Consider the following 23,506-nt stretch of genomic DNA (forward strand, 5'->3'; position numbering starts at 1 on the left):
GGGGGGGTTGGAGTGAGGCGGGATCACGCCACTGCACTCCAGCCAAGGTGACAGGGCGAGACTCTGTCTCAAAAAAAAAAAAAAAAAAGCCAACATATTAACAGTGATTAGCTCTGAGCTGTGGTATTATGAATGATTTTTACTTTTATAATTCATTTTTTTTTCCAAGATGGAGTCTTGGTCTCTCATCCAGGCTGGAGTGCAGTGGTGTGATCTTCGCTTCCTGTAACCTCTGCTTCCCAGATTCAAGCAATTCTTCTGCCTTAGCATCCTGAGTAGCTGGGACTACATGTGTGCACCACCACGCCTGGCTAATTTTTGTATTTTTAGTAGAGATAGGGTTTCACCATGTTGGCCAGGCTAGTCTTGAACTCCAGACCTCGTGATCCATCTGCCTCGGCCTCCCAAAGTGCTGGGATTACAGGAGTGAGCCACCATGCTCAGCCTCATTTTCTTTTAACAATGAGCATGAATTACTTGGTCAAGGGGAATGCCTACTTTCCTTTATCTGTTTGCCAGCACTATCTGTCTTTGCTACTTATGGGGAAAATAACTGAAAATGGGATCATTAATTATTCTTTAGGTTTATAGCTAATGAGGGCTTAGCTGAATCTAGTAGTATGACAAAGAATGTACTATGTACAGGCCGGGCGCAGTGGCTCACGCTTGTAATCCCAGCACTTTGGGAGGCCGAGGCGGGCGGATCACGAGGTCAGGAGATCGAGACCACGGTGAAATCCCATCTGTACTAAAAATACAAAAAAATTAGCTGGGTGTGGTGGCGGGCGCCTGTGGTCCCAGCTACTCGGAGAGGCTGAGGCAGGAGAATGGCGTGAACCCGGGAGGCGGAGCTTGCAGTGAGCTGAGATTGCGCCACTGCACTCCAGCCTGGGCGACAGAGCAAGACTCCGTCTCAAAAAAAAAAAAAAAAAAAAGAATGTACTATGTACAGTAATTATTATTGGCTTGAAAGGGAATCTGGCAGCAAGAAAATTGTTGCTCTCATGCCATCTTCTAGCAGGATATGTCTTTCTATTTGTCAAAAGTTTTAAGAAGCACTGGAGACTAAATAAAGTTCACGTAGTGCTCAACCAATGGCAGCGCTATTGGCTAATGAATTCACCTAGCCACGCTTTTTCCCTCTACTTCTATCCTGAATCCCATGAAGACAGGGATTTTTGCCTATTACGATAACAAGTCCATCTATATGGATTGGGTTCTTGACCTCTCAGCTCACACAGCTAACTTAAAGGTGTCAATTGCTGTTGGCAGGGACTAGAACTCTTTAATACTGATTGACCTGTGAAGTGCTAAGGTAGGCCAGCTCAAAGGGATTTTTGCCTATTACGATAACAATTCCATCTATATGGATTGGGTTCTTGACCTCTCAGCTCACATAGCTAACTTAAAGGTGTCAGTTGCTGCTGGCAGGGACTAGAACTCTTTAATATTGATTGACCTGTGAAGTACTAAGGCAGGCCAGCTCAAAATCCGTACCAAGATGCTCGTTTATTTGCAAGGTAGGATCATGTGCTTCAGAAAACCAACTACGATAATGGCTCAGTTTATTGCAGGTGAATAAAATAATGGGTCTAGTTTGTTTAACTATATCTAGAAATTTGCATTTTTATAATAAGCAAATGCTCATTTTGGTGGATAATTCCCTTAATTCACATTAGCTTTGATAGATCCTCCTAAAACATAAGTCAGGTGTCATGGCTCTGCTTAAAACCCTATTAACGCACACAAAAACTTGTACATAAATGTTTATAGCAGCATTACTTATAATAGCCAAAAAATGGAAACATCCTAAATGTCCATCAATTGATGAATGGATAAATAAAACATGGCACATGCACACAGTGAAATATTACTGAGTCATAAAAAGGAATAAAGTACTGATGTATGTTACACATGGAGGAGTCTTGAAAACATTACGCTAAGTGAAAGAAGCCAGTCACAAAAGAATATATATTATATGATTCCATTCACATGCAATGCTCAGAATGGGGACATTTGTAGAGACAGAAGTTAGATTAGTGGTTTATTAGGGCTAGAGAGGGGGATTTTTTGATATGATGAAAATGCTTTTTTTTTTTTTTTTTGAAAAGGAGTTTCGCTCTTGTTGCCCAGGCTGGAGTGCAATGGTGTGATGCAACCTCCGCCTCCTGGGTTCAAGCAATTCTCCTGCCTCAGCCTCCTGAGCAGCTGGGATTATAGGTGCGTGCCACCATGCCTGGCTAATTTTTATATTTGTAGTACAAATGGGGCTTCACCATGTTGGCCAGGCTGGTCTCAAACTCCTGACCTCAGGTGATCCACCCACCTTAGCCTCCCGAAGTGCTGGGATTACAGGTGTGAGCCACCATGCCCAGCCAATGAAAATGTTCTAAAATTGACTGTGGTAATAGTTGAATATATCTGTGAATATACTAAAAACCACTGAATTTTACACTTCAAATGGGTGACTTGTATGGTATGTAAATTATAGCTCAATAAAAACATTAAAAAAAAAAACCCAACCCAAAAGTGCTCTCTAACTCCTAGTGAAAAGCAGTCCCCACAGTATATAAGGTGCTCCAGGAACAGCCCCAGGTATTGATGCCTCTCGCACTGCATTTCTTTTTTTTTTTTTTTTTTTTTTGAGACGGAGTCTCGCTCTGTCACCCAGGCTGGAGTGCAGTGGCGCGATCTCGGCTCACTGCAAGCTCCACCTCCCGGGTTCACACCATTCTCCTGCCTCAGCCTCTCCGAGTAGCTGGGACTACAGGCGCCCGCCACCACGCCCGGCTAATTTTTTTGTATTTTTAGTAGAGACGGGGTTTCACCATGGTCTCGATCTCCTGACCTCGTGATCCGCCCGCCTCGGCCTCCCAAAGTGCTGGGATTACAAGCGTGAGCCACCGCGCCTGGCCTCACTGCATTTCTTTCTACTTCTCCTCTTGCTCACTCCACCCAGACTCACCAGCCTCCTTGTAGCTCCTCCAACGCATTGCATGATTCTTAGGACATGGCTGTGGCTGTGCCTGGAATGCTTTTTCCCTCTATCTGTTTGGCTTACTCCCTCCACCTCCTTTAAGTCTTTGCACACTCTTCTTTCTGTCGCCCATGGTGGAGTGTAGTGGCTCGATCTCAGCTCACTGCAACCTCCACATCCTGGGTTTAAGTGATTCTCCTGCCTCAGCCTCCCATGTAGCTGGGATTACAGGAGTGCACCACCAGGCCCGGCTAATTTTTGTATTTTTAGGAGAGATGGGGTTTCGCCATGTTGGCCAGACTAGTCTTGAACTCTTGACCTCAGATGATCTGGCCGCCTTGGCCTCCCAAAGTGCTGGGATTATAGGTGTGAGCCATGGCACCTGGCCTACACACATCTCTTCTTAAGGAGGCCTTTCCTGATACCATACTGAGTAGTGTAACCTACAGCCACTGTCCCCAAGCACTATCAATTTCCCTTTACACAGTTTCATATTCCCTGCCCCCCAACTGCGTTTATTACATACTGATTTACTATAACATATACTTATTTGTTAAGTTTATTGTTTATTTCTATCTCCCCCTGCATTAAAATGAAAGCTTCACAAGGGCTAGGATCTTTGTTTTATTCATGGAGGTATCCCAGTGCTCAGTAAATATTTGAGTGAACTAACTATTGGCTTTACATTGTTCTCACATGTTCAATAAATATCTATTACAGAACTCATAACTAGAACTCCTGACTGTTCTATATAGATGTTGATGAAAATTTCTGTGATGCTATAGCAATGACTCATGCCATATATAATTCCTAGAAACTGAAATTTGACATTACCCCTCCCCTACAAGTAAATATATATCTGGCTAATACAACTAATGAGACAAATGAAGAGGAGGAAATAAGGTAGTAAGAGGAAGGAAAGTAATTCCATAAGAAGGGCAAATACTGAGACAGGAGATAACAGTCTGTACACTGCAAACCTGCATAGACCCCACAGACACACTAGACTAACTGCTTAAGACAGCATGTGTTCAGGTCAGATTCTTTTTCAGGGCAGGTTCTTTGCCTTCAAAAAAGCACGACAGTTATACCTTTAAAGAAGTCTCTGTAATTGGTTACTACATTTTATTTCTGTGTATTTCATTATGTATGAAATGAAAAAGGGAAGTAATATAAAATTCATGTTAAACTTCATATGGCTATGGAAAGAGAAGAAATATTGACTGCCTCTCTTTATTTAGAAGGCAGTTTTATTAAGAATGTTGCTAAGGAGGGCCGGGCGCGGTGGCTCACGCCTGTAATCCCAGCACTTTGGGAGGCCGAGGCGGGCAGATCACGAGGTCAGGAGATCGAGACCACGGTGAAACCCCATCTCTACTAAAAATACAAAAAATTAGCCGGGTGTGGTGGCGGGCGCCTATAGTCCCAGCTACTCAGGAGGCTGAGGCAGGAGAATGGCGTGAACCCAGGAGGCGAAGCTTGCAGTGAGCCGAGATCGCGACACTGCACTCCAGCCTGGGCTACAGAGCGAGACTCCATCTCAAAAAAAAAAAAAAGAATGTTGCTAAGGAGATAATTTGCTTCTGCAAAGTTCCTTGGTGTCTTAGTAGCAAATACATGCCTTCTATTTTAAATGGTGTTTAAATCCAAACAAAGATAATCACAATTACAGCTAATCAGAGCAGGCCCTATAGAAACAAATCATACAACTACGGAAGGCCTACATATATAGAACTCTGATTCATTACAACCAGCGCCTGAATCACTAAAAAATATTATCGCAAAAGAACTGTTTTAAAGAAATAAAGTATGCAAGAAAGAGTCACTTTAAGATAACTTTGAATGGCAACTTCAATTTCAGATTAAACTAATGTATATTTCCTATTAGGATCTAGGGGACCTATATCTTCAGGTAACTTCTGGCTTAAGATGACAAGCTTACCTATACAAAGGCCCTATTCTCACACTAAAAATTATGTTGATTTTTGGAAATATACCAGGAAGGAAAGGAATAATTGCTTTCTATTTTTTATTTTTAAGTTTTGTTTACAACTAAGATTTTGTTTCAATTTACAGTAAAAGCGATCTTGATGTATGTTAGAAATAGAAACAGAGAAATCATGATTAAGGTTGTTAAAATTGCTACCTGACGGGTACTTGTTATTTTTTGGGATGCAGGAGATCAATTTTGACCTGTCTACCCATTACATTAAGTGATTAAGTAATTAAAAAAAAAAAAGTAGTAGGTGGTAGTTCTGTAATTTGAATGCAGAATAAATCTGTAGTAATCTCAGATTTTATTATTTTTTTTTTAGACGGAGTTTCACTCTTGTTGCCCAGGCTGGAGTGCAATGGCGCGATCTCAGCTCATCGCAACCTCCGCCTCCTAGGTTCAAGCGATTCTCCTGCCTCAGCCTCCCTAGTAGCTGGGATTACAGGCATGTGCCACCACGCCCAGCTAATTTTGTATTTTTAGTAGAGACGGGGTTTCTCCATGTTGGTCAGGCTGGTCTCGAACTCCTGACCTCAGGTGATCCGCCCGCCTCGGCCTCCCAAAGTGCTGGGATTACAGGCATGAGCCACTGCGCCCGGCCTCAGATTTTATTTAAGAGTTGTAATAGGGAAACCAAGTGACCTGTATTCCAGAAATATCCCATAATAGATATTTCCTATTCTGGAAGGATAGTAGCTTCTGTATTAATACATCATACAGTGACAAGATATCATTTCTTTCCTGTTTATTGGGGTACCCACTAATCCAAATCCATGGATTTGGATGTAAGACATGTAAGACATGGCCAACCACACCATGACTTACATGATTCTAAGTATAAAAGGAGAGCATATATCACGGCAAATCTAAACGTATACCATTTTCTAATCTCCCTATTCTCTCAAAAAGCTACTTCTGTGCTGCAGAGTTCTGGAGATCAAGGCTGTATTTTTGTCACTTATTCTTTTGGCCTGTTTCCTTAAGAAATAACCCATATATTACAGAGAAAATTATACACTAAAACTCCTACAAAATTAAACCCTAATAATTCACAGAAACAAATTATTCAATGTTTTTTCCTCCATATCATATTATTGCTAGTTCACTGCAGCCCTACTATATCCAGGTATAAAAATGGTTTTTAAAAAATATTAGCCTTTCCATTACTGAGAGTCTAAGATTCCAATATGTATTAAGAGTTGTAAACTTACTAAATATGTTAGTAATACCCAAGGTATCCTACATTCATCATGAAAATTGAGCCTTTCCATTCAAAGCTGAAACTATTGCTTTCAGTTACTTAAGCCTTCACAATAACTGGCCTCTGAAATATAAATTCCATCATCTTCTTACTGGTATGATAAATTTCACTATTTACTTATTGGCTAGGGCTATATATTTATAAAAGTAAACTATAAACACTTGATATTGAATCATTTATGTATTGCAAAAATCAACTAATATTTTTTCCCATTTGGTGATTGCCACAGCAACTCCCTCTTTGTAAAAGTTTCATTGGTCAGGAAGCCAGTGAACAATTCTGTCCAAAATTTTATTGAATCTTTATTGCTAAGATATCTGCTCAAATGTAATACAGTGTACTGCTTAGCATGCTATTAGGTCACACAGAGATACCAATGCTGACAATAGCTGGAAGAATCTAGCATAAAGCCTTTGCAGGGCTGCCTTACCTTCTTAATTTTATGTAAGGATGATTTGTTGAGGCCGGGTGCAGTGGCTCACTCTTATAATCCCAGCACTTTGGGAGGCCAAGGCAGGTGGATCACTTGAAGTCCAGAGTTCGAGACCAGCCTGGCCAACATGGTGAAACCCCGTCTCTACCAAAAATACAAAAATTAGCTGGGTGTGGTGGTGCACGCCTGTAGTCGCAGCTCCTCTGGAGGCTGAGGCAGGAGAATCGCTTGAATCCGGGAGGCAGAGGTTGCAGTGAGCTGAGATCAAACCACTGCACTCCAGCCTGGGCGACAGAGCAAGACTCGGTCCCAAAAAAAACAAAAGGTCATTTGTCAGGAACTTGAACACTAATTTAAGGAAAACGCTAGATGTTTCATTGTTTTTTTCTTTTTTCTTCTTTTTTGAACAGAAAACGAAGTTTTATTCATAGTACTTTTTTTTTTTTTTTTTTTTTTTTTTGAGACAGGGTCTTGCCCTGTCACCCAGGCGAGTGCAATGGTGCCATCTCGGCTCACTGCAACCTCTGTCTCCTGGGTTCAAGTGATTCTCGTGCCTCAGCCTTCCGAGTAGCTGGGATTACAGGCACACACCACCACACCCGACTAATTTTTGTATTTTTTAGTAGAGACGAGGTTTCACCATGTTGGGCAGGCTGGTCTCGAACTCCTGGCCTCAAGTGATATGCCTGCCTTGGCCTTCCACAGTGCTCAAAATGCCGAGATTACAGGAGTGAGCCACCGTGCCCAGCCCATAGCACTATTAATTAGTCAAACACATCTAAAACATGTATTTTTGTATGTAATATGACTGAATTACAAAGACATATATAAAAATCTTTAATAATCTTTCTATCTAAATCCAACTTATTTATTTTGAGACAGGGTCTTGCTCTGTCACCCAGGCTGGAGTGCAGTGGTATGATCTCAGCTTACCACAGCCTCCGCCTCCCGGACTCAAGCAATTCTCCTGCCTCAGCCTCCTAAGTACCTGAGACCACAGGTGGCGCCACCACACCTGGCTACTTTTTTGTATTTTTGATAGAGATGGAGTTTTGCCACACTGCGCAGGCTGGTCTCAAACTCCTGAGTTCAAGCAATCTGCCCACTTCAGCCTCCCAAAGTGCTGGGATTACAGGCCTGAGCCACGATGCCTGGCCCCCAACTTATTTTTAATTTTTTATTTTTACTTATTTATTTGTTTATTTTTGAGACAGAGTCTCACTCTTGCTGCCCAGGCTGGAGTGCAGTGGTGCAATCTTGGCTCACCGCAACCTCCGCCTCCCAGGTTCAAACGATTCTCCTGCTTCAGCCTCCTGAGTAGCTGGGACTACAGGTGCCTGTCAACATGCCCGGCTAATTTTTGTATTTTTAGTAGAGATGGGGTTCCCCCATGCTGGCCAGGCTCGTCTCAAACTCCTGACCTCAGGTGATCCGCCCACCTCGGCCTCCCAAAGTGCTGGGATTACAGGCATGACCCACCATGCCTGGCCCCCCTACTTATTATTATTTTTTATTATTATTTTTTGAGATGGAGTCTCCCTCTGTAGCCCAGGCTGGAGTGCAGTGGCACAGTCTCGGCTCACTGCAACCTCTGCTTCCCAGGTTCAAGTGATTCTCCTGCCTCAGCCTCCTGAGTAGCTGGGACTACAGGTGCGTGCCACCACGCCCAGCTAATTTTTGTATTTTTAGTAGAGACGGGGTTTCACTGTGATAGCCAGGATGGTCTCAATCTTCTGACCTTGTGATCCGCCCGCCTCGGCCTCCTAAAGTGCTAGGATTACAGGTGTGAGCCACCGCAACCGGCCTATTTTTTTAAATGGAGATATATATGTTTAATTTTAACTTGCTGGTATTTCAAATTAAAGGGATGATGCTACAATTCTTAGTCACTGGCCATAAGGCTACAAATAGTGAGAAATATTAACTCTCAGAGGAGTCACTTAAGGGTCAATTCATCTTTTTGAATTCTGATATAGAAGCCTGTTTAAAAGCATATGATTAACTAAACATTCATGAAAGAACTCATTTGGATCAAGAAGACAAAAACCCATATGGCTACCATCAAGTAATAAAACCTTTTGCACCCTAAAGTATTAAATATTATTTAGAGAATAATGCAGTATTAGGCATTCAAGTAATACTGAGGAAGGAAATGCATAGTGGTTAAAAGCATGGGTTCTGGCTTCCAATACTAACTCCATCTCTTACTAGTCATGTTTACTTGAGTAAGTTAATCTCTCTGTGCCTCAGTTTCCATATATAAAGATAATAATAGTACAAACTTTATGTGAGGATTCAATGAGTTAATAGATTTAAAGTACTTTCAGTACAGTGCCTAGCACACAGTATCTACTCAATAAGTATGAACTATTATTGCTTTTATTAGCAGCAAAGGGAGACACTTGAAAAAATAGCTCTAATAATATTATGTCACTTCTGTGCTCAAAAATATTCAAGAGGTGCCCTTGAATTAGGTACAAAACCCTCAGTTTGACATTTTAGGATGCACGGCTATCCTTCCAAATAATATCATCTACTGGTGTTCAAAATGGAGTTTCTATAATGTCACTACCATTTTATCAACTCCCAAGATCATAACCACACTGACACTTCCATTTCTGGAATTAAGGCAGATTATATAAGGTGAAAATTATCTTGTAATAAAACACATACAAATGCAGGATAAAAAATGACAAACATCCTTTTAAATGAATATCTAACTTCTTTAGAAAGTGAGAGGAATTGCTAAGGGTCAGCACAAAAAGGGAACCAAAACTTGGCTTGATAAGTATAAATTGATGCTGCAACTATCTAATAGGTGTGTGCCAGTGTTATTAAACAAGGGCACTGTGTTTTAGTAGCCACAGAGGGTCAGGAAAGAAGGCTTAGGCCTCGGTAAGAAAATAAATCAAAATTGAGATTTCCATGTAATATAGAGACCCTCACTGAAAAAGTGGACTAAAAAAATCTATCTGCACAAGGAGATATGCTTTGCAAGGTTCAGGAACCCTTAAGTATAGAAACTAACATAAAAATGATTCCAGACTGACAATGCTTTTGGGGTACCTAGCAAAAATGAAAGAAAAATATGCAAGAGAGATATATCTTGAATGTCAGCTCCTCATGGGTGCTATAGATAAAATCCTTCTTAAGATAACTCATAAGTCAAAATCACAGAATACATGCAGAAATGCTTCATCATGAGCTAATGTTAACAGATACAACAGCAGCAGAATTAGACCTCCACATACTTTGGATTATAGAGTTAATGTGGTTTAGGAAAAATAAAGGATTTGAAAACATGAGAAAAAAAGAGGATATTAACAAAAACATCAGGCAAATTTGAAAAAGAAGCAAAATAAAACTCGTAAGCATAAAAACATAATACTAGTGGACTTAGTAGACACATTAAACATAGATTAGATATAGCTGAAGAAAGAATTACTAAACTGGAACACTGATCTGAAAAAATTATACAGAAGACAGCACAGAGAGATAGCAGATGGACAACATAAATGAGAGATTAAGAGACCTGAATAATAGATGAAGGTTTAACATATATCTCACAGTAATTCCAGAAGGATAGACAACAGAAGATGAAAGAGAAGCAACATTCAAAGAAATAAGGACTGTAAAATTTCCAGAAATTATGCCAAACATGAATTTTTCATACCAAGTAATACAGTATTCCATTGTTGTCTTACTTTTAAGTAAGTGAAAATTATCAACCTGAAATTCTAAACTTAGCTGAATTAAGACACTTTTAGACAAAGGCATCAAAATGAACAATAGCTGAAAAAAATACTAGTTTTTTTTTTTTTTTTTTGAGACAGGGTCTCGTTCAGATAGGCTGGTGGGTGGTGACATGATCACGGCTCACTGCAGCCTCAATCTCCCAGGCTTGTGATCTTCCCACCTCACCCTCCCAAGTAGCTGGACCACAGACACATGCTACCATGCCCAGCTAATTTTTGTGTTTTTTGTAGAGACAAAGTTTCACCATGTTGCCCAGCCTGAACTCCTTGAAATCCTCTTGAATTCCTGGGCTCAAGCAATCCGCCTGCCTCGGCCTCCCAAAGTGCTGGGATTATAGGTGTAAGCCACTATGCCTAGTCCATGCCCAGCTAATTTTTACCTTTTTTTTTTTTTTTTTTTTAGAAACAGAGTCACTCTATATTGCTCAGGTTGGTCTTAAACTTCTGAGCTCAAGTGATCCTCCCACCATGGCATCCTAAACTACTGGCCAATAATTTTTTTTTTTTTTGAGATGGTGTTTTGCTCTGTTGCCCAGGCTGGAGTGCAGTGACTCGATCTTGGCTCACTGCAACCTCCACCTCCCCGGTTCACGCAATTCTCCAGCCTCCTGAGTAGCTGGGATTACAGGCATGTGCCACCACGCCTGGCTAATTTTTGTATTTTTCAGTAGAGATGGGATTTCACCATGTTTGGCCAGGCTGGTCTCGAATTCCTGACCTCAAGTGATCTGCCCACCTCGGCCTCCCAAAGTGCTGGGAGTACAGGCATGGGATTCAGGCAAGAATGTTCTTTAGTTAGAAGAAAATTGGATTGAAGAAAGAGCCAGGAGGAAAGAAACAAAGTGGAGGGGAAAAGGGGGCAAATATGTGGGTAAATATAAATAAACATTAACTACTGAAAATAATGATTAATTTGGGAATTTAAAAAGGTAAAACCAAAACACTGGACAATGATAGTGTACAAATTGGGAGGAAGGTGATTACAGTTAAAACATTTTAATATTCTTATATTATTTGTGAGAAAGGCAGAAATAGATTAAGTTTAGCCTTTATTTCTTCTTCTTCTTCTTGTTCTTCTTTTCTTTGAGACAGAGTCTCGCTCTGTCACCCAGGCTGGAATGCAGTGGCATGATCTCGGCTCACTGCAACCTCTACCTCCCAGGTTCAAGCATGCTCCTGCCTCAGCCTCCCGAGTAGCTGGGACTACAGGCGCCTGCCACCACGCCTGGCTAATTTTTGTATTTTTAGTAGAGACGGGGTTTCACCATGTTGGCCAGGCTGGTCTCAAACTCCTGACCACAAATGATCCACCCACCTTGGCCTCCCAAAGTGCTGGGATTACAGGTATGAGCCACCACGCCTGGCCTATTTCTTCTTTTATTCAAAAAATATCTTTTAAGAACAGGTAAAACTAATCTACAGTGACAGAATTCATAATAATGAATACTTTGCAGGGATTTGTGACAAGGGGGGAGCATGAGGAATAATAAAGGCTGCTGGGGGTGCTGGCAATGTGCTATTTCTTAATCATTACACTCAGAGGTCGTCTCATAGATAGATTCACTTTGCAATGTTTTACTGAGCTCTTTATCATTTATATACTTTTCTGTACATAATGAAATACCTGTGTGTAAGTGTATGTATGTGGTATCACAGAAAGATATTTGGTCTTTGCCCCCATTCTTTTTTTTTTTTTTTTTTTTCTTTTACCGATATGAGATAATTAATATCCCTGATTTATTTATTTATTTATTTTTTTTAATTATACTTTAGGGTTTTTTGATCGCCAGGGTTGATCCTTGCCCCCATTCTTGGCGCAGAGCTCCTAATTCCCTAAGAATTTTCTGAGTACTGAGGGTGACGGGAGTGTCTTTTGTTTCAATGAGATGACTCTTGGTGGGCCTCTAGGTAGCTTCAGGATGAGGGCTAGTTGCCTGAAAGGCCAAGCCTTAATAAGAAACTTTGAATTTTCAGCTCCACCCCTGAACCTCCAGGGCAGGGGAAACAGCTGGAGCCTGAATCAATCACCAGGGACTAATGATTTAATCAAGCACGCCCACATAACAAAACCTCCATAAAAACCCCTACCCAATAGTGTTCAAAGAGTTTGTGGGTTGGTGAACATATCAAGGTGCTGGGGTGGGGTGGGTGTTCCTGGAGCAGGGATGGAGACTCCACACCCCACCCCTATACCTTGCCCTATGCATCTCTTACATTTGGCTGTTCCTGAGTAGTATCCTTTATAATAACTGGCAAATGTAGTAAAGTGGTTTCCTGAGTTGTGTGAACTGCTCTAGTAAATTATCAAACCTGAAGAAGGGGTCATGGGAACCCCTGATTTACAACCAGTCACTCAGAAATATGGGTGGTCTGGGACTTGTGACTGGCGTCTGAAGTCGGGGTGGTCTTGTGGGGTTAAGCCCTTTTAACTTCGAGATGAGATGCTAACTCCAGGTAGATGATGTCAGAATTGAATCAAATTGTTAAATATCCAGTTGGTGTCTGGAGAATTGGAAAAATGGTGTTGGGAAAGACATAGTGTATTTGGTGTCAAGAAGAAAAAAGCCCCTCACTGTAATATTTCTGTAGAAGTTATAAAAGGAAACCCTACAGCACAGTTTACAAAAAACTAAAATTCTGATAGACTGTAAAGATATCATGTTAAATATGTATCCTAAAAATAATTTTTAAAATGCATGTTAGTATTTATATAATCTTGGGTAGGAAATAACTTTCTAGGCATGACACCAAAGGCAGAAATCACAGGTAACTGTGACCATATAAAATAAAAATAATAACAACAAAACTTTTATACAACAAAACACTGTGAATAGTATAAAACAAAAATATAGAGGAAAAAGATTTGCAAAATAAATACTAGACAAATGGCCAATAACCTTATTTATATACATAGCATTAAAAAATTATTAAGAAAAAAGGAATACTTCAATTGTGGAATGGGCAAAGAATATGGACTAGCAATTCACAAAAGAAATATATAAACAGCCAGTGAGTTCTGGACACTAACAAAGAGGTTAGTAATTGGCCCAAGTTCACAAAAATAGTAAGAGGGAAATCAGGATTCGAACCCAAGAAATCTTATCCAGTAAATATTTGTTTAATGAATGAATGATTATATATTTAACACTAGAAGATGTTTACAACAGACTGCAAAATTAAAGTTATAACACAGAATGTATGATGAGATCCCTTTCTGCCCACACACTCACACAAACGTCTATACAGGCTTAGAAAAAAGGCCTGAAAACACCAAAATGTAACAGTGGTTAGATTATGGAAACCTTTTTTCTCTTTGTACTTTCTGAATTAAAAAAATTCAGAATATACATATATTACTTCCATAATAAAGGAGCAAAGTTATATTAAAAACCAAATAATCATAGGCCGGGTGCGGTGGCTCACGTTTGTAATCCCAGCACTTTGGGAGGCCGAGGCGGGCGGATCATGAGGTCAGGAGATCGAGACCACGGTGAAACCCCGTCTCTACTAAAAATACAAAAAAAATTAGCCGGGCGTGGTGGCGGCGCCTGTAGTCCCAGCTACTCGGAGAGGCTGAGGCAGGAGAATGGCGTGAACCCGGGAGGCGGAGCTTGCAGTGAGCCGAGATTGCGCCACTGCACTCCAGCCTGGGCGACAGAGCGAGACTCCGTCTCAAAAAAAAAAAAAAAAAAAAAACCAAATCATCATACAAAATTAAAAAGTATACAAATACTTTTAATGACTCCCAATTATCTATGAATACATGGCTCAGGATGGATCTCTCAGGGTCTCTAATTTAGATTCAACAATCATGTCACGGTTCTCCAGTCTTTTCCTCTTCTACCTTTAGCTGCCAAATTAATCTTCCCAAAACACCGTGAGTTTCTTGTAATCACTGCTTTCAGTAATTCCCCATTTTCTATGTACAAAAGTAGAAATTCCCAAGCCTGGCACTCAAGGCCTTCCACAATGATGGCATTCAATCATCCTTTCACTTTATTACACACATTCCAGCTAGTCGACTATTTGCTATTCTTTGTGTATGTATGTTGTGTACAGCTTTTATAACTTGCTCATGTGGTTAACTCTACCTAGAATGTGCTCTCCCTCCATATGTCCATTTTCACCCAAGGCTCAGCTAATAAACTATCTTCTATGTGAAACATTTGCTAATTTCCCTTAGTCACTCTGAGGATCCTTGGCCCTTTTATCTGCCTCTCTGGGCACTTATTTTATTATTTTTAAATGTTCTTTCCTAATAGACAATAACTTTAGGTAGGATCTTTAGATTATTCATCTTTGTATTCTTACTGAATACTTGCTAAGTGAATAAAGTTAATCAACAAAATAGAAAAACTCACAGACTTCAATGCCATTATGTTTAAGTATTTTCAAAGTCTAAGCCATGGCTATTAGGTTTCTCCTTCTTTAAAAAAAAAAAAAACCAACAATTTTTAATTTTTCCCCCTTCCTTATGAAGTACGTCCAAGGGTTTCTCCTTTTTTGAACACAGGAAATACAAATTGTTAACAGTGTAAGATGGTTCTTACTTTCTAGGTCTTTGACCTAATAAAGAGATTTATGAACTTAACGAACTTAACTACTATAGATCCTTTGTCTCACAAATTCTTAAATTATTATGGAGCTGCAAACACCAGAGAATTTCAGTCTACAGCAGTTTGGTTAGTATTGACCAAATTTTTCCAACATAAAGGGAATTTAAGCTTTGGACCTCTGGGAAAGAGGACACAGTTGTAGAATGAATGTTCTCCTTTACCTTTTTGTGTTGTGCACTGTGGTGCCTCCCAGGACAATCCTCACTCCAGGAGTGGTGCGGTTCAGGTTATAAACTGTTAGAGCCTCTTCATAGGTGGCTCCTCCAATTACAAACACAATGATATCCTGAGGTCTGCAATAATGAAGAATGAGATATTATCACAGGATAAGAAAAAAAAAAGGACTGTGACTTATATACACAGAGTTTTAATTTCTAAATCTTTTTTATTGGTGGAGGAAGCAGAATTAAAGCAGAATAGAATAAAAGGTTTAAAAAAAGTTTTAATTATCTGAAATTGGCAGGAAACAGAGCAGGAAATGCTGAATAGTGATTTGCTTTCTGTTTATGAGCGGATGTCTTATAATTTCTGTGCTGTGGATTTCAGAATAGCACAATAGTGTTTGCTGGAACCAAATGTAGAAATATTCTTTTATATTCAAAAGGCTGCAGAGTGCCTTACCGTGACATGATATCAATACAGCAGTATTTTATGTTTGTATTAATACTACACATCTCCTTTCATGTATAAGCCCTTTGTCAAATACTTAGTACAGTCCTATTACAATGGCCTCTATCCAAGGACCTCAAAGCATTTTTGAAAGACCTAGCATATTTGGATGTCCCCAAAACATGGAAAGTAGAAACATTTAGTATTTTGAGTATAAAAAAAAGAATGGGACACAAAAATTAACGGTGCTTCTGGGAACTCTATCTTTTCTTGAAATCTTTTTTTTTTTTTTTTTTTGAGACGGAGTCTCGCTCTGTCGCCCAGGCTGGAGTGCAGTGGCGCAATCTCTGCTCACTGCAACTTCCGCCTCCCGGGTTCACGCCATTCTCCTGCCTCAGCCTCTCCGAGTAGCTGGGACTACAGGCGCCCGCCACCACGCCCGGCTAATTTTTTTTTTGTATTTTTAGTAGAGACGGGGTTTCACCGTGGTCTCGATCTCCTGACCTCGTGATCCGCCCACCTCGGCCTCCCAAAGTGCTGGGATTACAAGCGTGAGCCACCGCGCCTGGCCTCTTGAAATCTTTTTTCTGAATCCTTTGATAAACCAAGAAAAAGAAACCATGGAAATAAAAAAAACCATGAGTGTAGCTGATACTGGACATGTGAACACAGCTCAGTCACTAGCTTCATTTGGGAAGCACTGTGTTGTTTTACTCTGTTTCCTGTTTCAATCCTTATCAAAATGGCTTCATAACAAAAGTGAATGTTCCTCCTATTAGCTCCTTCTTTAAATATCACCAAGAAGGAGATCAAATTGTTTTTAAAACCATTACTAGGCAAATAATTTTTTTAAATCACTCATTGGACACTAAAACTACATCAATCAGAAGCATCCATTTTGAATGTTATTGCACAAAACTAACCAGAAACATCTTTAATCAAGGAATATACATGCTTATGTATAAATCATGAAAAAAACCCCAACCCTACATTTCCTTCCTGCTTGTCTCTCTCTCTCTTTGTAAAATACCTTGAAAGAATTAACTGAGAGAGTATTTGTTCTTGTGGGACTTCACTGAAACAGAATCAGCTATTGTGGCTATTTTAAAATGTTCACATAGTCTCTAAATTGCAGAGATTTCCCAGTAAAAGTTATACAAGGCCGGGCACAGTGGCTCATGCCTGTATGCATTTTGGGAGGCCAAGGAGGGCGGATCACTTGAGGTCAGGAGTTTGAGACCAGCCTGGCCAACATGGTGAAACCCAGGCTCTACTAAAAATACAAAATTAGCTGGGCGAAGTGGCAGGTGCCTGTAATCCCAGCTACTCGGGAGGCTGAGGCAGGAGAATTGCTTGAATCTGGGAGGTGAAGGTTGCAGTCAGCCAAGATCGTGCCACCATACTCCAGCCTGGGCAACAGAGCTCCATCTCCAAAAACAAACAAACAAAAACACCCCAAAAAAACCTTCCCCCTAAAAACAGTTATACAAGCTACCAATGATGAAGAGGTTGTTATGGTAAAGTGTCAATTACGATAAGGGTCCCCAAACCCAGGCTGAGGACCAATACCAGTCCATGGTCTGTTAGGAACTGGGCGGGGGCACAGCAGGAGGTGAGCAGTATTAGGGCCTGAGCTCTGCCTCCTTTTAGATCAGTGGAGGCATTAGATTCTCACAGGAGTGCAAAATCCTACTGTGAACTACGCATGGGAGGTATCTAGGTTGTGTGCTCCTTATGAAACTATTGCCTGATGATGGGTGAGGTAGAACAGTTTTATATTACTTGACTTATCAGCAACATATGACTGAGGTGATCACTTGCTGCTCCTGGATATAACTTCTTCAATTGGTTTCCAGAAAATTTCATACTTGATTTTTTCCCTTGCTACTTTTCGGTATCCTTTGATGGTCCCACTTCATCTCTGTGACCTCTTAATGGTGGAATACTCAGATCCCAGACATTGGTCCTCCTTTCTTCTTAATCTAAACTCATTCCCTCCCTCTGTTCCATTCAGTATAGTGACCACTTGTCACTTATGGTTATTTAAATTTAAATTAACCGAAATAAAATTAAATATTTAACTCTCCAGTAGCACTAGCCACATTTCAAGTGCTCAACAGCCACACTGACAAGTGGTTACATTACTAGTTACCACAGAAACAGCACATTTCCTTCCCTGGATAATCACACCATTTTTTGGTTGTAAATACATCTATCTGCTGATGGCTCGCAAATCTCCATCTCCAGCCCAGACCTTTCTTCTAAACTCCAGACTTAAATATCTGTTTACTTGACATTTCCATTTGGATGTTTAATTATTTCTCAGTTCAACATGTTTTAAATCCCCAATCTTCCCTAAGTCTGTTCTACCTATAGCTTTCCCTACCTTACTTGATGGTCACTTTAGCCTTCTAGTTGCTTGGGCCAAAAGCTTTGGACTCATCCTAACTCTTCCTTTGGGGCAGAAGTGAAGTCGGGGACATAGTGAGAGAAAGAGGGAAAAGCATAAGCCAGCTCACACACCTCAAATCTCACAGGTCATGGGGTTTTCACAGGTTACTATGATCAAATTTGCTTTTTTTTTTGAGACGGAGTCTCGCTCTTGTCACCCAGGCTGGAGTGCAGTGGTGCAATGTCAGCTCACTGCAACCTCTGCCTCCTGGGTTCAAACAATTCTCCTGCCTCAGCCTCCCAAGTAGCTGAGAATACAGGCACACGCCACCATGCCAGACTACTTTTTGTATTTTTAGTAGAGATGGGGTTTCACCATGTTGGCCAGGCAGGGGGTCTTGAACTCCTGACCTCAGGTGATGTGCCTGCCTTGGCCTCCCAAAGTGCTAGGATTACAGGTGTGAGCCACCGTGCCCAGCCAAATTTGCTTTTTTGAAGGATAGTTTTGGCAGCTGTGCAAGAATGAATTGGGTATAACTGTTGGGAAAAGTTGGAGAATAAAAGGCTAGTGTAAGACTTCTGGGAAGATATGATGAAACCTAGAACTAAAGACATCCCAGAAAGGGTGAAGAGGAGGTACTGGATGTCCAGTCACAAAAAAATACATATTCTTCAGTATTTGGTCAATGACTGAATGTGGAGGATAGGGGTAAAGGGGGAGTCCATAACTTTGTTTTCTGGTTTTGGTAACTAGGTGTAGTGGTTTAGGTTTGAGAAAAAGGACATTTACTGTGCATAAGACAAAAACATGCTGTGTTTTAGATACCTGTGGAATATTGTAATGGAGATGCCCACTAGACAACTGTATATTCAGGTCTAGTGCTTTCCCCGAATATGTGGTAGCTGAAGCCATGGGAATAGATGAGTTTTATCTAGGGAGATCATGTAGAATGAGAAGAGAACCAAAAGACAGATTTTTTGGTGAGACCCTAACAACTAAAAAACAAGTAAAAAGAGTAGCCAGCATTAGCAACTGAGAAGGACATTTTCAGAAAGGTAGGAGGAGAACCAGAAGGGAGAGGTTGAGGGCCAACTGAGTCTCAAGAAGAAAAGAACGGCTAATAGTGTGAAATGCAGCAGTGGGGAAAATAAGGTGGGAATTGAGAGTCCCCTGGATTTACTACTGTGATTTTGCAAGAAATGTTTTAGTGTGTTGTAGTGGAGTAAGGAGCCAGGCTACATGGATTGAAGAGTTGAGAAACAAAAGACAGTGACTGTAGGCTTCTTTATCCAAGAAGCTTGGCTATGAAGGGAAGGACATAACTTACAGGAAAATCTAGGACCAAAGGCTTTAAATTTATAACAAAAGAAAATTGCGTATGATTATAGCCTGTGGAAAAGAAGTCGGCAGAGAAGAAGCTGAAAATAATGGGGTGATGGAGGGAGCCAGAGCCAGAGTGACAGCAAGAGCAAGAGCGGGAGCAAGAGAGACAGAGAAAATAACAAAGGCTTCAGAAGAGCCGGTAGGAAGGTAAAACCAGAGTGGTGGCATCTGACTTTCTGACTGGTGTAAGATGACATCTCAGTGTGGTTTTCATTTGCATTTCTCTGATGATCAGTAATGTTGAGCATTTTTTCAAGCGTTTTTTGGCCACTTGTAATTCTTTTGAGAAATGTCTTTTCATGTCCTTTGCCTAGTTTTTAATGGGGTTGTTTTTACTTATTGCATTCCTTGTAGGATGTGGATAGTAGTCCTTTGTTGGAGGCATTATTAGTAGGTTGTCTGTTTATTCTGTTGGTTATTTCTTTTGCTGTACAGAAGCCGTTTAGTTTAATTAAGTCCTATTTGTCTACTTTTGTTTTTGTTGCATTTGCTTTTGGGATCTTTGTCATAAATTCTTTGCCTAGGCCAATGTCCAGAAGAGTTTTTCCTAGGTTTTCATCTAGGACTTTTACAGTTTCGGGTCTCACATTTAGGCCTTTAATCCATCTTGAGTTAATTTTTGTATATGGTTAAGGGATAGGGGTCCAATTTCATTTTTCTGCATATGGCTGGCCAATTTTCCCAGCACAATTTATCGAGTGGGGTATCCTTTCCCCATTGTTTATTTTTGTCGACTTTATTGAAGATCAGTTGGTTGTAGGTATGTGGCTTTATTTCTGGTTTCTCTATTCTGTTCCCTTCATCTATGTGTCTGTTTTTGTACGAGTACCATGCTGTTTTAGTTACTGTAGCCTTATAATATAATTTGAAGTCAGGCAATGTGACTCTGGATTTGTTTTTTGCTTAGGAGCACCTTGGCTATTCAGGCTTTCTTCTGGTTCCATATCAACTTTAGGATTCTTTTTCCTAATTCTGTGAAGAATGATGTTGGTAATTTGATAGAAATTGTGTTGAATCTGTAGATTGCATTGGGTAATAAGATCATTTTAATATTGATTCTTCCAATCCATAAGCATGGGATGCTTTTCCATTTGTTTGTGTCATCTATGATTTCTTTCATCAATGTTAAGTAGTTCTTGTAGAGGTCTTTCACCTCCTTGGTTAAATATATTCCTAAGTATTTTGTGTGTGTGTCTATTCTAAATGGGACTGAGCTCTTACTTTGATTCTCAGCTTGAATGTTATTGGTGCATAAAAATGTTACTCATTTTTGTATGTTGATTTTGTACGCTGAGACTTTAATGAAGTCACTTATCAAGTCTAGGAATCTTCTAGAGGGATCTTTAGGGTTTTCTAAGTATATAATCCTATTGAATGCGAACAGAGATAATTTGACTTCTTCTTTTCCAATTTGGATGTCTTACATTTCTTTCTATTGCCTGATTGCTCTGGGTAGGGCTTTCAGTATGTTGAATAGGACCAGTGAGAGTGGACATCCTTGTCTTGTTCCAGCTTTTAGGGGAAATGCTTCCAACTTTTCCCCATTCAGTATGATGTTAGCTGTGGGTTTGTCATATATGGCTCTTACTATTTTGGTTTATTAAAAAGTCAAAAAACAACAGATGTTGGCATGGATGCAGAGAAAAGGGAATGCTCATATACTGTTGGTGGGAATGTAAATTAGTTCAACCTCTGTGGAAAACATTATGGAACTAGCTCAAAGAACTAGAAATAGAACTAGCAATTAAGCCACAGGGAGGGGAGCGAATGCACAGGGTATGTCCTTGCTCATGTCCCCTCTTCCTCCTTAAAAACAACAATGAAAAAAGGCTGGGCCTGGTGGCTTATGCCTATAATCCCAGCACTTTGGGAGGCCAAGGCAGGTGGATTGCTTGAGCCAAGGAGCTTGAGATCTACCTGGCAACATTGTGAGGCCCCGACTCTGCAAAAAAAATTTTTTTTAAATTAGCCCAGCATGGTGGCTTTCCCCTATAGTCTCAGCTACTTGGCAAGGCTGGGGGCAGGGAGAGGGTGCTGAGATGGGAGGATCACTTGAGCCTGGGAAGTTGAGGCTGCAGTGAGCTGTGACTGTGCCACTGCACTCCATCCAGCACTCCATTCAACAGAATGAGATGCTGTCTCAAGAAAGGAAAAACAAAAAACAAAAACAACTTACCATTCGACCCAGAAATCCCACTACTGGGTATCTACTCAAAGGAAGGGAAATCATTATATAAAAAAGACACCTGCACTCATGTTTATCCCAGCACTATATACAATAGCAAAGCTACGGAACCAACCTAAGTATCCACCAATAGTGGACTGGTTAAAGAAAATGTGGTATATATACACCATGGAATACTAAGCAGGCATAAAAAAGAATGATATCATGTCCTTTGCAGCAACATGGTTGGAGCAAGAGGCCATTATCTGAAGCAGAAAAATCAAATATAGCATGTTCTCACTTATAAATGGGAGTTAAACATGGCAGGTACACATGGACATACGGATGAAGAGAAGAGACTATGGGGGACTCCAAAAGAGGGGAAGGAGAAAGGGAGATGACTGAAAAATTACCCAGATAGTTACAGACTATGTAAAAAACTAGAAGATAAGAGGCAGTTAAAGTGTTCAGAAACAATAAAATACTCAAGGCTGAAAGGACATTATATTCACCAAAAAAATGAAAAATGTAGGAAAGTAATATATATATCTGCTCAAGATAAACTGCATAATGGATTACTCAAATAAACACATTTTATTTACTTAAGTAAATAAATGAATTGCACAGATTATTTTATTAAGAAGAAGGGAGGGAATCTTTCCTTTGCAGGGGTACAGTGACCATCTTGGTGACTAATGGGAAGAATCAGACAGTTAACACCTTTGTTTTGGGCTCCTGATCTAATAAGTCAATTTAAAAAGCGGTTGAGCAGACAAAGGAGAGCATCATGGAAAATGATGTTGCTTCTCCATATCTATCCTCTGACCACCACCTGCCTGGAGAATATATCTGTCTCTTATGGAAAAGAAAGGCAAGAACTGGGAAGAAACAAATTCAAGTGGGCTTTTAGCATAGTAAGAGAACACAGTCCTTCAGTCTGATCATTTCAGGGTGGCAGGGTATTTTTGTACTACTGGAGAGGAAAGAAAATGTCATGGATGGTAAACTGTGGGTGTAGGTTATATAAATGTAAGGACCAAACCTAGATACAGGCGATAGGCTCTTAGAGCTTGGCTCAATTGTATACCTCACAAAGATGACTATGTCAAATTTGGTTATGAAAACATTAATAAATGTTTTCCTGAGCCTCCTCCTACTACTTATTCAAGCTGACTTAAGGAAGAACATCTATGAAAAACAATGTTTAAATACCCCTGACATTTTTCCTTTTCATTCCTTTTCCCAGTAAATTTTAAAAGTAGATGTTCTGATGAGGCCAATGGTAAAACATATAGCAAATCTTTTCCATATGATGGTTGAAGCTAAGTGGAATACACAAGTTCAATTCTTTGTATGCATCTTCCTGTGCTTTGTAATTCACCATAGCAACCAAAGCATTAATTAATGCAGACAGCAAACATTAGAAAACAGCAGCTAGCTCATGCTGTATAGAGATATACAAGGATAATCAAGGATAATATCTTTTGTTAAAAAATAAAAACATTAATATATAGGATACCTGGAAATCATTATTTCTTTTTAAAAATTTTTATCTTAAGTTTGGGGGTACATGTGAAGGTCTGTTACATAAGCATGTGTCACGGCAGTTTGTCATACATATTATTACATCACCCAGTTATTAAGCTCAGGACCCAATAGTTATCTTTTCTGTTCCTCTCCCTCCTTTCACCCTTCCTGCTCAAGTAGACCCCAGTGTCTGCTGTTTCATTCTGTGTTCCTGAGTTCTTATCATTTAGCTCCAACTTTTAAGTGAGAACATGCAGTATTTGGTTTTCTCTTCCTGCATTAGTTTGCTAAGGGTGATAGCCTCCAGCTCCATCCACGTTCCCACAAAAGGCATAATCTCATTTTTTTTTTATGGCTGCCTAACATTCCATGGTGTATATGTATATTTTCCTTATC

The 23,506-nt window shown here is 40.1% G+C and overlaps 1 protein-coding gene across 2 annotated transcripts in view; it reads right to left on the reverse strand.

Moving 5' to 3' along the window:
* Nucleotides 1-23,506, reverse strand: part of VPS45 (vacuolar protein sorting 45 homolog) — an 82,800-nt gene that overhangs the window by 21,183 nt on the left and 38,111 nt on the right. For both annotated transcript variants that reach the window (XM_030824671.1, XM_030824669.1), the window contains exon 14: nt 15,197-15,328. In XM_030824671.1, coding sequence (XP_030680531.1) covers nt 15,197-15,328 — 132 coding nt within the window. The remainder of the gene's footprint in view (nt 1-15,196; nt 15,329-23,506) is intronic.

Source organism: Nomascus leucogenys, chromosome 12 (assembly GCF_006542625.1).
Source record: "Nomascus leucogenys isolate Asia chromosome 12, Asia_NLE_v1, whole genome shotgun sequence".
Classification (NCBI taxonomy): domain Eukaryota; kingdom Metazoa; phylum Chordata; class Mammalia; order Primates; family Hylobatidae; genus Nomascus; species Nomascus leucogenys.